Raw genomic sequence first — 15,055 nt, forward strand, 5'->3', positions numbered from 1 at the left:
TCCAGATCTGTGGGGAAAACGGTCAAAGTTGCAATCCTGGTTCGGCTCCACCGTGTTTCTGCCATTACAGGATGATGGGTTAAAGATTCAGAAAGAGGCAACACGCCTCAGCTCGCTTTCTTCTTCTTTGCGAAAGCAGAATGCTACGATCTTTTTTCTTTACCTTTAATAAAAAAAGGGAGAATGCTGTGGTTATCTTCCGCTCTTCCTTCATTGGGTCCTAATCTTCCTCAAATAACGTACTCCACTTAGCTTAGTAAAACTAGTCCTACTTACATAAAGCGAATTTGACATTTCAAAAAGAAATTGACCTTTCAAACTTTAACTACCAGTGTCTTTAAATATGTTCAGATAGGATGTTTGAAAAGCATAGAGAGGAGATTTTGTGGCTGCACCAGGCCAGCACCTCTCCTCCGCCGGTAGGTCACCACCCTCCTCCTCCACCACCAGTCCCATCGGTGTGGTAGTGTGGAAAATCGGGAAGGCCTGTATTTATCGGATGGAGCTCTTGTTTTTCACACCTAGGGGCCTTTAGGCCTTGTATAATGGGAGGTGCTTAGAGAGGTGCTTAAAAAAATAAATCGAGTTTTTCTGAAGCACATGTGCCTATTTCTATAGGAGAGACGGTTAGTTAAGCGTCTATCCTGTAGAAATAAGTACCGGTGCTTAAGAAAAGCCTGGTTTATTTTTCTAAACACCTCCCCTAAGCATCTTTCATTGTACAAGGCCTTAGTATGGTTATGGTGGCGTTTTGTTGATGTGGCTGCAACGCAGGTTTGGCGAATGTAGTTTCGTCGAGTCTCCCGTTTTGACGGTTGATGGTATCGATGACTTATTGACATAAGCTCTGATGATTTTTTTTGCCCTATGAGGTTATGGTTTGTAGGGTTTGTCAGTGTGGCGATGGCGGTGACGGTGGCTTCCTTTTGTAATTTGATCCTCTAGACTCCCTTCCTTCACGATGGTGCGATGATGCCGCGGAATGCCCTTGAGCTTTTTTTTGGATGATGAGATCTTAGATCCTTCACGATGTAGCTTCAATGTTTTCCCCCGACAACGTTAGTCCAATAGGACCATGGTGTCGGTGACTACATGTCTCGATCAACAACGACTGACTAGCTTCAACGATGAATAGGCAATATTGACGGTGCGCCATCGGCTCATTTGGGTAAAGCAAATGTTCGGCTAGAGGGACCTCGTAATACTACCGGTTTTATCACAAGGGCAAACGTCCATCATCATGGGCGGATCTAGGAGGTTGCTATGGGTGTCATGGCACCCCAATGAAAACGAGAAAAAATATACTTCTTTTGTGTAATTTTTGGACTATTTGTTGGATTTACTATGACGTTTAGACACAATCATACTACTTTTGTGTAATTTCTCTAAAACTTTTACCTATGTGTTGATATTTGGCACCACTAGCAATTTGATCGTAGGTCCGCCACTGTCAATCATTCAATGTTAAATGGAGGGTTCTACTCTCTCTGTAACAAAAGTGTAAGAGGCAGTGTTTTTTTGGTACTCCCAACCCTCCTCATGGAGTGCCAACTCTTAATTTTGTTGGAAGTTGTGTCTTTAAAACTATGTCTGTGTCTATTAGTTTGGCCGTTTGAGGAACTTGAGGGAGTATAAATCAAAGTAATCATGATGGAAGCAAACATCATGTACGGTGTGTTAAGGATTGCTTCTTCAAAATCAAAATCCTAGTTTCTCGTGTTTATTTACTTGTGTTTTTTAAGCTAGTCATAGTGGTAGTAATTTAATTAGTAACATAGCGTATTCCAAAAAAAATTTGTTTATATGACATGTAGTTAATGAGAAGTAGTAACATGATATGTTACTGTAACATAGCGATTTTCAAGACAAGATGAGTCTATAAACTAATAAATGAAGTCTCTCTATGACATTAATGCTATGTTACCTTGCACCATAAAGGTAGTAACTTAGACTAGTGTCGTATGCATGACACTAGTATAAGTTACTCCTCACTATGACCAGCCTTAGAAAAATGGGTGTGTGTGAGCCGTGATTTTGGCATGTCTTCTGTAAACTCACAACACCAGGAAAAAGAGTATGCCATTGCCATACGACCCGGCTCCTCTGCCAACGTGTACAGAGGAAGCAAGGCAGGCGTCCACGTCATGCCATGCCACGTGGCGGAGCTAGCCAGCCAGACCGCGCCCCCATTTGCGCGCGCGCCGACGCCATGACCCAACCATAAAAGACCACAAGCCCCACACTTGAGCTCCGAAACTCCACACCACACCACACCACGGCACCACAAGCCACAGCTTCTTTGCAATGCCCAACCCCCCCCCCCCCCCCCCCCCCCCCCCCCCCCCCGCCCCCGCGCGCAAATCTCCGTCCAGCCGCCGGCGCCAGCGCCTGCTCGCGTCCCCGAAGCCGTCGTCTGCTCCCACCTCCTCGTCCTCGTCGGCCTCGTCGGCGTCGTCTTCCTCCGCCTCCTTCTCCTTCGCCCCCTTCTCCCCGGCGCCCTCGCCGTTCCACCACCGCTTCCTCTCCCCGCTCCGTGCCTCCGCGGTGCCCTTCTCCTGGGAGCACCGGCCCGGCATCCCCAAGACCCCCGCGCGCGGCGCCGGCGCCCGCAGCAAGTCCGGCGCCCCGTCGCCGCTGCCCCTCCCGCCGTCGCTCTTCTCCAACAACAAGGTGGTCGCCGAGTACTCCTTCGGCGCCGACGGGGCCTACTCCGTCGTCCCCGCGAAGGCGAGGAGGCGCAAGCAGCAGCGGCGGTGGCCGGCGGTGACCGACGCCCTGACCGAGTGGCTGGCCGTGCTGAGCCTCTACCGGTCGTGCACGAGGTCGCGCGACTCCCTCGCCGCCTCAGGCCCGCCGCCGCACCCGCGCCGGTGCTCGCCCTAGGCCTGGCCGGCGAGCCGGCCGGCATCGACCAATACGTAACGTACGTAGAGAGTCGGTGTGCGTGTGCCCGTATTGTCTGTCCTTCCTTTTCTTTTTCTTGGGTGTGTGGGTTGTGTTGAGTGCGTGCGTACGTACGTATACGTTCGGTGGTGCCCGATCGTAGCACCGCCGATGAATTAGGAATGTGCTTGCGAATTTGGTGACATGACGCTGTAATTAAGGGTGTCTTTTCGTGTGTCGGTATGTGCATGTGCTTGCTCCAATAATTAATGGATAATTCGGCACGATTGGTTGATTTTTAGTACTATTAGGCCAGTTGTGATTAAACGATTATTTTATTGTTGGTTAAAGGATTCAATAATGTTAGTTTTACACTTGGCATTATTACATGCATGTGGGTGGTGCACTGCTGAGGATGGATGTCTTCTGCAGTTTCTCTTTTCCAGAAAATGTGCTACGAGTACGCTATATTTGTGATTTGTTAGATCGCATGCACTATCACGGTCAAGTGGGGCACGACTGTTGCAAGCACGGTATGATTGTCGAGGATATGTTGCTATATTATTGTCTTCTCTTTTGTAGAATGCTTCATGGTTTTTTAGGGATGAAACAGTAAATAAGTGTCCTACTCTACTGTACATCGTTTGGTGGCCGACGATCTTGCCGTGCCTTAATGGAATGCATGGTGTTCATGTAAGGAAAAAAATGCCCTACTGTATAAGTCTGTTCAACATAGAATTATAAAATCGAAGTAAATATTTTTCATGTGTTCACAGATTTTTTTATATATTTACATAAAGAAAGAATCGGAGTTAAATAAAATGACTTCCAGAGGTGGATAGTTTTTTGAATGAAGGCTATATATAAATATCAAGATGATACCAATTACACCCTGCCTCGAGAACGATACGATATCAAGAGCTAGTCAAAATATCGAGGTGTTAGGTTTATTAAGCAAATAACACTTACATTTTCCATATTATGCTAGTATTGCCGTCTCATATCATACAGATTTGGCATTGACCGCTTGCATACAAGACGATTAATCATTGAGATATTCTTTTAGGTATCATGTTGTGGCAAGTGTTGCTTTACAAAAACCACAAATGTGGATGTTTGCAGACTTCCAAACTTTGCATGCGTGCGTGAAGTCTGCAAACGTTCGCATCTGTGGTTTTTGTATTAGCTCAGAGAACAATTGGGCTGGCTATGCGCAGAAAAGAAAGTACAGAGCAAGCCGCAGTATGAGGAGTACCATGGTTCACATGTCAGTGAAACAAAACTATCATTTTTTATCAGTGGCGATCTAGGGGGTGCCGTGGGTGCCATGGCACCCCTCTAAAAGTGAAAAATATTTTATATAATGTATGTAACCTTAATTTTTGAACTATTTGTTGGATTTACTATGACCTATAGACATAATCATCCTACTTCTGTGTAATTTCTCTAAAACTTTTCCCTATGTGTTGATGTTTGGCACCCCGTGTAATTTGATTCCAGGGGGTGTTTGTTTTCAGGGACTTTTTTGTGTAGGGATAAGAAAAAAGTCCCTCTTAAAGACTTTTTTATCAAACGGGAGGGACTTTTTAGGGACTAAACTAGGCATTTGGGACTAAATGAAGAAGACTCTCAAGGAGAGTCTTTTTGGGACTTTTCCAACAATGCCCCTCCATGCACCTATTGACCCGCCACCTCATGGTGTTGTTTGATCGTTATTTTTCTATATACTAGGGGCAACATGGTCATTTAATAGCCTTTAGGGGACTAGAGACTTTTTAGTCTCTGGAAACAAACGGAAGAGACTTTTTAGGAACTAGGGACTTTTTAGTTGGGACTAGAAAAAGTCCTATAACTAGAGAACCAAACACCACCTAGGTCCGTCACTGACTTTATTCGTAACAAAATAACTAAGCGAGACAGCACCCGTCACATGATGGTGGGCCCGCGTTGGACGAGTCACGGCGATGGTGGCCACGACCCACGAGAGGCGTTTCAGTTCTGCTACGGGGACATACAGCAGGTGAACCCTTTTTGCGCGGCCGGTTGCCCGGGCCAGAAGCATGATCAGAAACTTCACTTTTCCCTTTTGCCACGTACGAGCAGGAGCCTTTTGGCCGGTTGATGCATGCATGCGTAAATTAAATACTGTAATATTGGAGTAATATGCACAAGACTAGACAGGGAAGAAGAAGAATATGATTGCGGACGCTACAGGCCAAAACCGCGACCAGAAAAAATGTGCTAACGACATGAGTGCTGGTGTCAATCGAATCAAATGATATCTGGGTAGATAGAGGGTGGGGACACCAACTTAAACCAGCTGCGATATTTGTACTCAGGCGACGGCGTAACCACGGTGCCGTGCGCGCATAACCGTGAATGATACACCATGGCGAGAAAATACCAACGGAGTAGCAATCACTAATCAGCATAATCCGTGTCATCGGCATGGAAAATTCTAAGTACCAGTGGTTGGAGAGTTTGGTAAAAGTTAGCAATCCGTCTGGTGACCCGACGTTTACCAAACCGTTTTGACCGCGCTGGGAACGTGGTGACTTGGTACGGAAGCGTCGTCACTCGTCAGCCGTTCATTCGCTCCTCCGGCTCGGTTTACACGCGTGCAAACGCATTATTTACCGCCGCCGATGTGAAGGTAGTTTTCCTCTTCCTCGGTTGACGGTGCGAGTTCCCGTGGAGTGCAAGGGCCGGCGGGGCTCCGACATCGGCTCCCAAAAGTCAGCTCCAAGTCTCGCTCACTGTCTTACCCTACCTTGTCGTCACGCATGGCCGTGCCTGCGTGTGCCGCCCCCTGCCTGAATCTTTCAGCGAAGAACTGTGCGAGCGTCATATGGCAAGCATGGAGGAGTCGTGTGGGGGCGAACTATGCTGTTCAATAATGCCCAATATTTGGAGAGGCAGTGTTACTGGGACCTGGATTATTTTTCCTTGAGAAGCTAAAGTCTTCTGATGAGGCAAGACGAGGGAGACCAGAAACGAAGTCAGAGCTCCTGCCAAGGCGATCCATCCAGCGAGTCATCATACTAACAGCAAGATCTTTGACAAGTCGTCCGAGTAAGCAACAGGTTGCTTCCAAGGCACTGCTCTGTTTGCAACATGGCTAAAACTACAGCGCAACCAACATTGCGCTCCAAAACGGAGCACCTTGCATGCATCACATGTTGCTTCTTGCTTGTGCTAGCTACATACGCAGACGGCAAAGTACGTATGTCATCGCTTATTGAACTTAACCCAAGTGCCGGAAGAGCAAATGCCAAAGGCTAACTAGCAAACAAACAGATGAGCTCCCGGCCCTTGGCTCTTTAGGATGGAAAAATGAAATCGCTCTCGACCTTCCCATTGATTTCCTTTTTTCCTTTTTTGAGGAATTGGCAGGTGAGCTGCTCGTTAGATTAATACTAGAAGGGATCCCCCTTGAAATTTGTGACATGTAGTTTTACTTATGCTGTTTGAAAAACGTGATTGCAACCGAAAGGTGCACGCTTTTGTTGCTCTGATTGGGAGGAACGGACCGTTCAGGTTTGGCTTTGTTTTGTTGGAAAATAGAAAAACCAAAAGAAATAAAATATTGGGAGATAGCCAGGCGCATTTGTCATGCGCTACAACCGTCACACTGTGGCGTCTTTGGTTGATCAAACTCGATTTCAATATTTTGCTGCTAAATGTGCAGACCGCACATGTTACCGCCGCAAAAGAAAAAACACGCACACCAGCTGGCTCGTGTGTTGGGTGTGCCTGCAATTTTTTTTTGAGAACCGCCCCAAAACATGTAATCTGATTGAACATGCTCAATCATAAATTCAAGGATTACATCAAAAGTGGTAACCACACCAAAAGAGGATAAATAGTGTTTGGCACAGTAATGTGCCATCATATTCGCCTCCCGTAGTACAAAATTATGACTAAAACATGAAAATTTAAGAGATATGACCTCATCTCTGTGAAGACGGTGCCATCTATGGATTTGTCATCTCTCTGCTTCCATAGATTACACACAGCTTGGCAGTCTGACTCAGTGATCACATATGATATAGACTTGTTAACTGCTAGCTTCATAGCATCTCTACATGCGAAAATTTCCATGGTGAAAGGATCATCCATAACGCCTTCCACACTGATTCTCCATGCATCGAACTCTCTGGCGACTGATTCTCTGCTAGTTTCCTTTCCATCAACAATTCAACATCCTATGAGCTAAATGCGCATAGAGAATACCCCTGAGTTTTCTCCTTCCCACGCCCAAAAATCACTACAGGCCACTCTCGGTCGAGGCATATTCAATATAGCAGTAGCATCTGGCGGACAAAAAAAATCTCCCGAACCATCTCTGCGTTCCATGCACCCACCTCATCCAGCAAATCGGCAACAAGTTGTACTGGAGCATCTGACAACCTTGTAACTGGCTTCAATGAGGACGTTCCCGAAATCCAGTTATCATGTCATATTTCCATCGCTCTATCGTCACTGATTCGACGTATTAGTCCCAGCTCCATAGCCTCCCTCCCTTGACATATAGCACGCCAAGTTGTTGAGGCACTCGTCGGACATGCCGCCTTAAGAAAGTTTCCATCAGGGTAATAGCGCCCTATTAGCACCCGCGCACACAAACTGTCCAGGTTAACCAACAAATGTCATGCTTGCCAACATCGCGTCATTAAATACTTCCAAATCACGGGAACCCATGCCCCCTCTAAACATAGGGACATGCATTTTGTCCTACGATTGCCAATGCATTCCTCACTTATCCAACGATCCCGCCCACCAATACTTGGACATCACCGTCGTGACTTTCTTGCACAAACCTCTTGTGAGCTTAAAGTGTGCCTTGCATTAGGCATGCCAGCCTACTCGGCCTGGCACAGATAACATTGGCTATCCTCCCGAGTGTGGGACCAAGTTTAAACTACACTTAGTGGAAAGGGTGATCAAAAGGATTGGCGGTTGGATGGAGAAAATCCTATCGGCAAGGGGAAAAGAGCTGCTACTCAAGACGGTGGCTCAAGCCATACCAGCTTTTGTCTATATTCAAACTTTCGGAAAAAAATTGTGGAGTAACGGATGCAACCTCACGGTGTTGGTGGGGAGATGATGTCAACAATAAGAAAATGCACTAGTTCCAAGGTGAAAACTATGTACACCCAAGTTGAGAGGTGGTTTAGGATTCCGGGATTCACATTGCTTCAATCTTGCCTTGCTATCCAAACAAGTATGGCGTCTATTATGCAATCCAGAATCATTATGTGCAAAAGTTTTGAGAGCAACATATTATCCAGATGATAAATTGATGAATGCAAGAATGAAGAGTGGTGCCTCGTTCACATGGCAAAGCATCCTTGCAGGTCTCCAAACTTTCAATAGGGGTGTATTTGGCACGTTGGAGACGGAAGCCAAATAAAAATTTCGGAGGATTGTTGGATTCCAAATAGTCGCTCGGGCAAAGTAATTACATCGAGAGGTAATAATCTTTTGACCATGGTCTCTGATTTCATTGATCCGGCAACAGCAGGATGTGATGAACAGCTAGTCAGAGATACCATTTTGGCGATCGATTCATCAAGGATCCTTGCTATCCCACTGTCAAAAAATGTCATGGAGGATTTTGTTGCATGGAAATTTACAAAGAATGGTCTTTCCTCTAAAAGGTTTGTGTACCATGTACAGTGGAATCACCAATTTGGCACACAAGAGTGTTGGAAAATGTCCCAGAGGCAATAATATTGTATTAGTTATTTTCACATTTATAATTAAGAGTTTATTCTATGCTATAACTACTATGATCCTGCATTGTACGATTCAGTAGAAAACACATAATCACGTGTGGCATGATAAATGGTAAAATCTGATTCCTAGTCTCGCCTCTAGGACTAGCTCAAGTGTTGTTCGTGATCATATTTTTTGGATCTTGAGATATCATTAAGTGGAACAATAGTCCCAAAACAACTTTAATAGTATGACGTTAGAAGAACGATCATATTGAATTGATCCAACTTGTATGTTATACTTTGAGATACTATCATCACAAGTTAACCGTTATAACGCAGAAGTTAACATATGCTTTAGTTCCTTAGACTATGAGAGTATTGTAGCCACTTCTTACCATACGATGGACTTTGGGGATGCTCAAACGTCATCGGTAACACGGTGATCATAACGACAACTTACAGGTACATCAGAAAGTTTGACAAGGGGCTAGATAGCTCAAGAGTGGGATTTGCTCCTCCGATGATGGAGAGATATTCTTAGGGCCCTCTAGGTGTGACAACATCCATCATCATCTGGCCATACACAGGTGACTAGGTCATAGGGATTGCAGAACATGTCAACGACGAAAGAGAACAAAACCGATAACAAGGAGAACGGTATAGTGAGCATGAGAATGACTCAAGAGGATACTGATATATCTCACCTCGGGTTTTTAAAGTATCACAGACCAAAGGGAATAGCAAATGATAACCAAAGGTTCCATCGAATATCATTCGTGTATTCATAGGGATCAATATGGATGTCCACGGTTCCGCTATTAATCATTGAACGGAATGTGTTTTGTTCATGTCTATGTTTTACCGAACCTACAAGGTAAAAATCTTAAGGGAATGACGATCTATTGAGTGTTAGTGGAGTGAGAGTTATGAGAAAATATTCTCAGAATAGTTTCGGGAATAAAATAAATTGTTTCGAGAGAATCCGGAAGCGTTTCGCGGTTACCGAAAGTGTTTCGGGGAATATCAGGAAATGATATATAGGCAAACATTGTTTCCGGGGATCTAACATAAATAATAGAGGGAGCTAATATTGATTAAGATGCTCCTAAGATTTATTTAGGTGCTATGGGCTAAGGAAAATAGCTTTTTTTATACAAACTCTGAAGCCTTTATTACGACGTCACAATGTTTACATGGACGAAAGAAAGACCGTCCGGTTGTCCTAACCAAACATGTCGGTCAGCCGGAAGGGATAAAGCATGCTTTCACGAGCTTGTGAGCCTCGATATTTGAGCTCCTAAATTCGTGGCAAATATTACAAATTTGAAAATTTGATCTATTAGTTCATGTATGATCGCTCCATACGCTGTTGGTTTTTTCTCTCGAATGTCCGCGACTACCACCTTCGAGTCTGACGCCACATGGATGTTTGGCACGCTCAGATCATCAGCAAGAGCAAGCGCTTCCCTGATCGCCATGCTTTCGAGGGTAGCCGGTTCCGATATACCTCCAAAGACCATGGCCGAGGCTCCCAAAAATTGGCCAACAGAGTCTCTGGATATAGCCGCAACAGCTCCATGTCTTCTTCCTCTCCCCACTGCAGCATCAACATTAACCTTTGTCAGCCCTGCCGGTGGGGCGATCCAACCCGTTGGACGTGGCACAGGGTTGCCGATCTGCCTCGAGGTCATGGATTGAATGGCTTTGAGTTCATTGATGTAAGACTGCACAAAAGCGTGGACTGAGAACGGGCTTTGATAAATTTGTTCATGGATCTCTTTTCGGCGAGCTCCCCACAATGCCCAATGTGTGACCACAAAGGTAGTGAACTCATCATGCAATAATGCATCGTGCATGGAAAAAAGCCACCTCTTCGCATCAGCTTCTTCGTTCCTGCTCAAAACGTCAATAATATGTTCATGACATCGCTCAAGTGCTCTGAGAAACTGTACAGTTTAGCAATGCATGCATCCAAGTATCTTCGGCTCCACAAAGGCAACATGTAGCTGTGTGCGCCATATTTCGATGATGCAAGAGTGCCGCCGTCGAAGTGGTGTTCTTGGCCAGTCTCCATAAGAAAATCTTGAGCTTTGAGGGTACACTAATTCCCCAGAGTTTAGTCCATCCCTCACTATATGTGTATGAATGAGATGAACCCTCTTGTTCATACAACCAGGCTTCTCGGCTTAGCTTCTTCTACTGAATCATTCTGTATGCAATTCTCATCGAGAGGATCCCCTCCTATACTCTCTCCTTGCCCAAAAGTCCTCAATCTGTCTAGTGCAGAGAGGAAGTAGCATGGTTGATGAGTTCCGACACTTTGTGAGGTGGATGTGGAGTGATAACCCACAAGTATAGGGGATCGCAACAGTTTTCGAGGGTAGAGTATTCAACCCAAATTTATTGATTTGACACAATGGGAGCCAAAGAATATTCTCAAGTATTAACAGTTGAGTTGTCAATTCAACCGCACCTTTAAGACTTAATATCTGCAGCAAAGTAATATGGAAGTAACGATAACGGTGGAAAAAGTAACAGTAGCAGTTTTGTAGTGATTGTAATAGTAGCTACGGTAAAGTAACTAAGCAAAGATCAATATGTGAAAAGCTCGTAGGCATTGGATCAGTGATGGATAATTATGTCGGATGCGAATCCTCATGCAACAGTTATAACATAGGGTGACACAGAACTAACTCCGGTTCATCAATGTAATGTAGGCACGTATTCCGAATATAGTCATACGTACTTATGGAAAAGAACTTGCATGACATCTTTTGTCCTACCCTGCCGTGGCAGCGGGGTTGAAAGATCGTGGATGTCGCCTAGAGGGGGGGGGGTGAATAGGTGTTTTAAAATAATTACGATTTAGGCTTGAACAAATGCGGAATAAACCTAGCGGTTAATTTGTCAAACACAAAACCTAAAACAACTAGGCTCACCTATGTGCACCAACAACTTATGATAAGCAAGATAAGCAACTATGTGATAGCAAGATGTATGACAAGAAACAATATGGGTATCACAAAGTAAAGTGCATAAGTAAAGAGCTCAGGTAAGAGATAACCGAGGCACGCGGAGACGGCGATTTATCCCGAAGTTCACACCCTTGCGGATGCTAATCTCCGTTTGGAGCGGTGTGGAGGCACAATGCTCCCCAAGAAGCCGCTAGGGCCACCGTAATCTCCTCACGCCCTCGCACAATGCAAGATTCTGTGATTCCACTAAGGGACCCTTGAGGGCGGTCACAAACCCGTACAAATGGCAACCCTTGGGGGCGGTCACCGAACCCGTACACTTTGGCAACCCTTGGGGGCGGTCACCGAACCCGTACACTTTGGCAACCCTTGGGGGCGGTCACCGGTACCCGTTAAATTGGTCGGGGCGATCTCCACAACCTAATTGGAGACCCCGACGCTTGCCCGGAGCTTTCGACCTTCGAACAACACCAACCGTCTAGGGCGCCAAGGCACACAAGAGGAACAAGCTCTAGGGTGCCCAAACACCCAAGAGTAATAAGCTTCTCAAACTTCACTTCCACGTATCACCGTGGAGAACTCAAACCGATGCACCAAATGCAATGGCAAGGGCACACGGAGTGCCCAAGTCCTTCTCTCTCAAATCCCACCAGAGCAACTAATGCTAGGGAGGAAAATGAGAGGAAGAACAAGAAGGAGAACACCAAGAACTCCAAGATCTAGATCCAAGGGGTTCCCCTCACATAGAGGAGAAAGTGATTGGTGGAAATGTGGATCTAGATCTCCTCTCTCTTTTCCCTCAAAAACTAGCAAGAATCCATGGAGGGATTGAGAGTTAGCAAGCTCAAAGAAGGTCAACAATGGGGGCAAAAACGAGCTCAAGAGATAAGGTTCATTGGGGAAGAAGACCCCCTTTTATAGGTGGGGGAAAATCCAACCGTTATGCTCACAGCCCGCACAGAGCGGTACTACCGCTAGGGCGGAAGTACCCCTTTGAAAAACAACAGCGAGGAGGCAAAAGGCCAGAAGAACCGCCGGAGCGGTACTACCGCTCGTCCTCACGGTACTACCGCTCGACCTCACGGTACTACCGCAAATGGTAGCGGTACTACTGCTTGCGAGCGGTACTAAAAAAATACATCCGGACCTACCACCGCAAGACTTGGGACGAGTTTTTGGTCCAGAGCGGTACTACCGCTGTAGGAGCCACGGTAGTACTTCTCTGGAGCGGTAGTAAAAAATTACATCCGCTCCAATTCGCGGTAGTACCGCTGCAGCCTTTTCAGAACACCAAAACTGCCACAACTTTTGCAAACAGACTCCGAATTCGATGAAACCAAGTTTGTTGGAAAGCTAGCGACAAGGGCTAACACAATCTTCAAAGAAATATCAATAAGAAGCAAATGAGAAAAAGGCCCATAAGAAAATGGTGAGAACCCTTCCTCGGAAAAGACCGGTAAAACCTCCAACACCGAAAACATCATAGAAGATGCATGCGAACTCCGTTTTCGATGAACTCAAGCTTGTCATCAAGATGACCATAAGCTCTAAGAATCACAAAGAGAACCAAACAAGAACCAAGAAATATGATGCAAGGATGCAATGGTTTGAGCTCTCTACTAATGATACGATCAAGCTACCAACTTGAGAGCCCCCCTTGATAGTACGGCAAACGATCCTATAACCCGGTCTCCAAACTACCACCATGAGACCGGTAAAATAGAAAACCCATCAAGGGCAAACCTTTTCCTTGCACATGGTCCACTTGAGCTAGATGATGACGATCTTGACTCCCTCAAGTTGGACCACCTTTCTTGATTGCATTGGCTCGATGAAGACTAGATGATTGCTCCCCCATAGTCCACTATGGGTGAGCCACTCTTCGGCACATCTTCACAAGTCCATTGTCACCACAATGGACAACAAGCTTCAAGCACTTGACCTCTTCGCGATGATCCACTTGAACTTGCACATGGCAATCTTGATGACGATCACCACTTGATGTCATCCTCTCCATGGGTTGAGTGATATCTTCCTCTTGACACAAGCCCATGAACACGTACCTAACCCCACGTAGAACTCTCACATAGACCATGGGTTAGTACACAAAGCACAATGGACAATGCTTACCAAACCATGGGATCACTTGATCCCTCTCGGTACATCTTCTACGCCTTGTGAGTTGATCAACTTGATTCACTCTTGACTTAGTCTTGATCAACCTTGAATCTTTCCAACTCTCTTCATTTGGATGATGTCTTGAAGGTAAACATGAATGATCACACAATCTTCTTCTTCAAGACATGCTTGCAATAAGCTCAACTCTCACATGACCAAGCTTTGGATAATTCCTTAATAGCACCTTGGTCAACACAAACTCTCCTTGAAACCAACACATGTACTCTGATCACACAATCTTCTTCTTCAAGACATGCTTGCAATAAGCTCAACTCTCACATGACCAAGCTTTGGATAATTCCTTAATAGCACCTTGGGCAACACAAACTCTCCTTGAAACCAACACATGTACTCCAAGAAAAGCCTATGGACAGAACCTTCAAATATAACTCAAGACAACCATTAGTCCATAGAGATTGTCATCAATTACCAAAACCAAACATGGGGGCACCGCATGTTCTTTCAATCTCCCCCATTTTGGTAATTGATGACAATCACTTTCAAGAGAGTTTATACAAGGAATTATGCATCACCATGCACTGCAACAACCAATAATGCATGCGAATGAGATGCAAAAGCTAAGGAAACATAAACCAAAGCTTCTCCACACAACTCTCTGAAACTTCTCCCCCATTGGCATCGATTGCCAAAATGGGTGAAAAGCTTAGAGGGCCAATATAGATTGTGGTCCTCCATAAATTGTGTATTTCTCAACAAGAGAGTGGAATGCAATACACACATCCAATGGTAAATACTTGGAGGAAGACAAACTATATTGAGGCCCAAAGATTGCAAAAGGAAGATATGCCACAAAGACAGTGTTGGGGAACGTAGCAGAAATTCAAAATTTTCTACGCATCACCAAGATCAATCTATGGAGTAATCTAGCAACGAGGGGAAGGAGAGTGCATCTACATACCCTTGTAGATCGCTAAGCGGAAGCGTTCAAGTGAATAGGGTTGATGGAGTCGTACTCGTCGTGATCCAAATCACCGATGATCCTAGTGCCGAACGGACGGCACCTCCGTGTTCAACACACGTACAGCCCGGTCACGTCTCCTACGCCTTGATCCAGCAAGGGGAGAAGGAGAGGTTGGGGAAGACTCCATCCAGCAGCAGCACGACGGCGTGGTGGTGGTGGAGGAGCGTGGTACTCCAGCAGGGCTTCGCCAAGCACCGCAAGAGACGAGGAGGGAGAGGGGTAGGGCTGCGCCAAGAAGGAGATTGAATCGTGTCCCTGGCAGCCCAAAACCTCAAGTATATATAGGGGGAGGGGAGGGGCTGCGCCCCCACCTAGGT

The 15,055-nt window shown here is 45.6% G+C and overlaps 1 protein-coding gene across 1 annotated transcript; it reads left to right on the plus strand.

Annotated features, from left to right (window-relative positions):
* The first annotated feature begins 2,289 nt into the window (after positions 1 to 2,289).
* Positions 2,290 to 3,178, plus strand: LOC125541729 (vegetative cell wall protein gp1-like). Its single transcript, XM_048705073.1, has one exon. It carries the CDS (start codon positions 2,305 to 2,307, stop codon positions 2,881 to 2,883), a length of 579 nt encoding a protein of 192 aa, XP_048561030.1. The 5' UTR covers positions 2,290 to 2,304; the 3' UTR covers positions 2,884 to 3,178.
* The last annotated feature ends 11,877 nt before the right edge of the window (positions 3,179 to 15,055 follow it).

Source organism: Triticum urartu, chromosome 2, assembly GCF_003073215.2.
Source record: "Triticum urartu cultivar G1812 chromosome 2, Tu2.1, whole genome shotgun sequence".
NCBI lineage: Eukaryota > Viridiplantae > Streptophyta > Magnoliopsida > Poales > Poaceae > Triticum > Triticum urartu.

What these genes read in the sequence shown, in the direction of transcription:
- LOC125541729 (XM_048705073.1), top strand. Translation starts at nt 2,305, where the DNA reads ATGCCCAACCCCCCCCCCCCCCCCCCCCCCCCCCCCCCCCCCGCCCCC.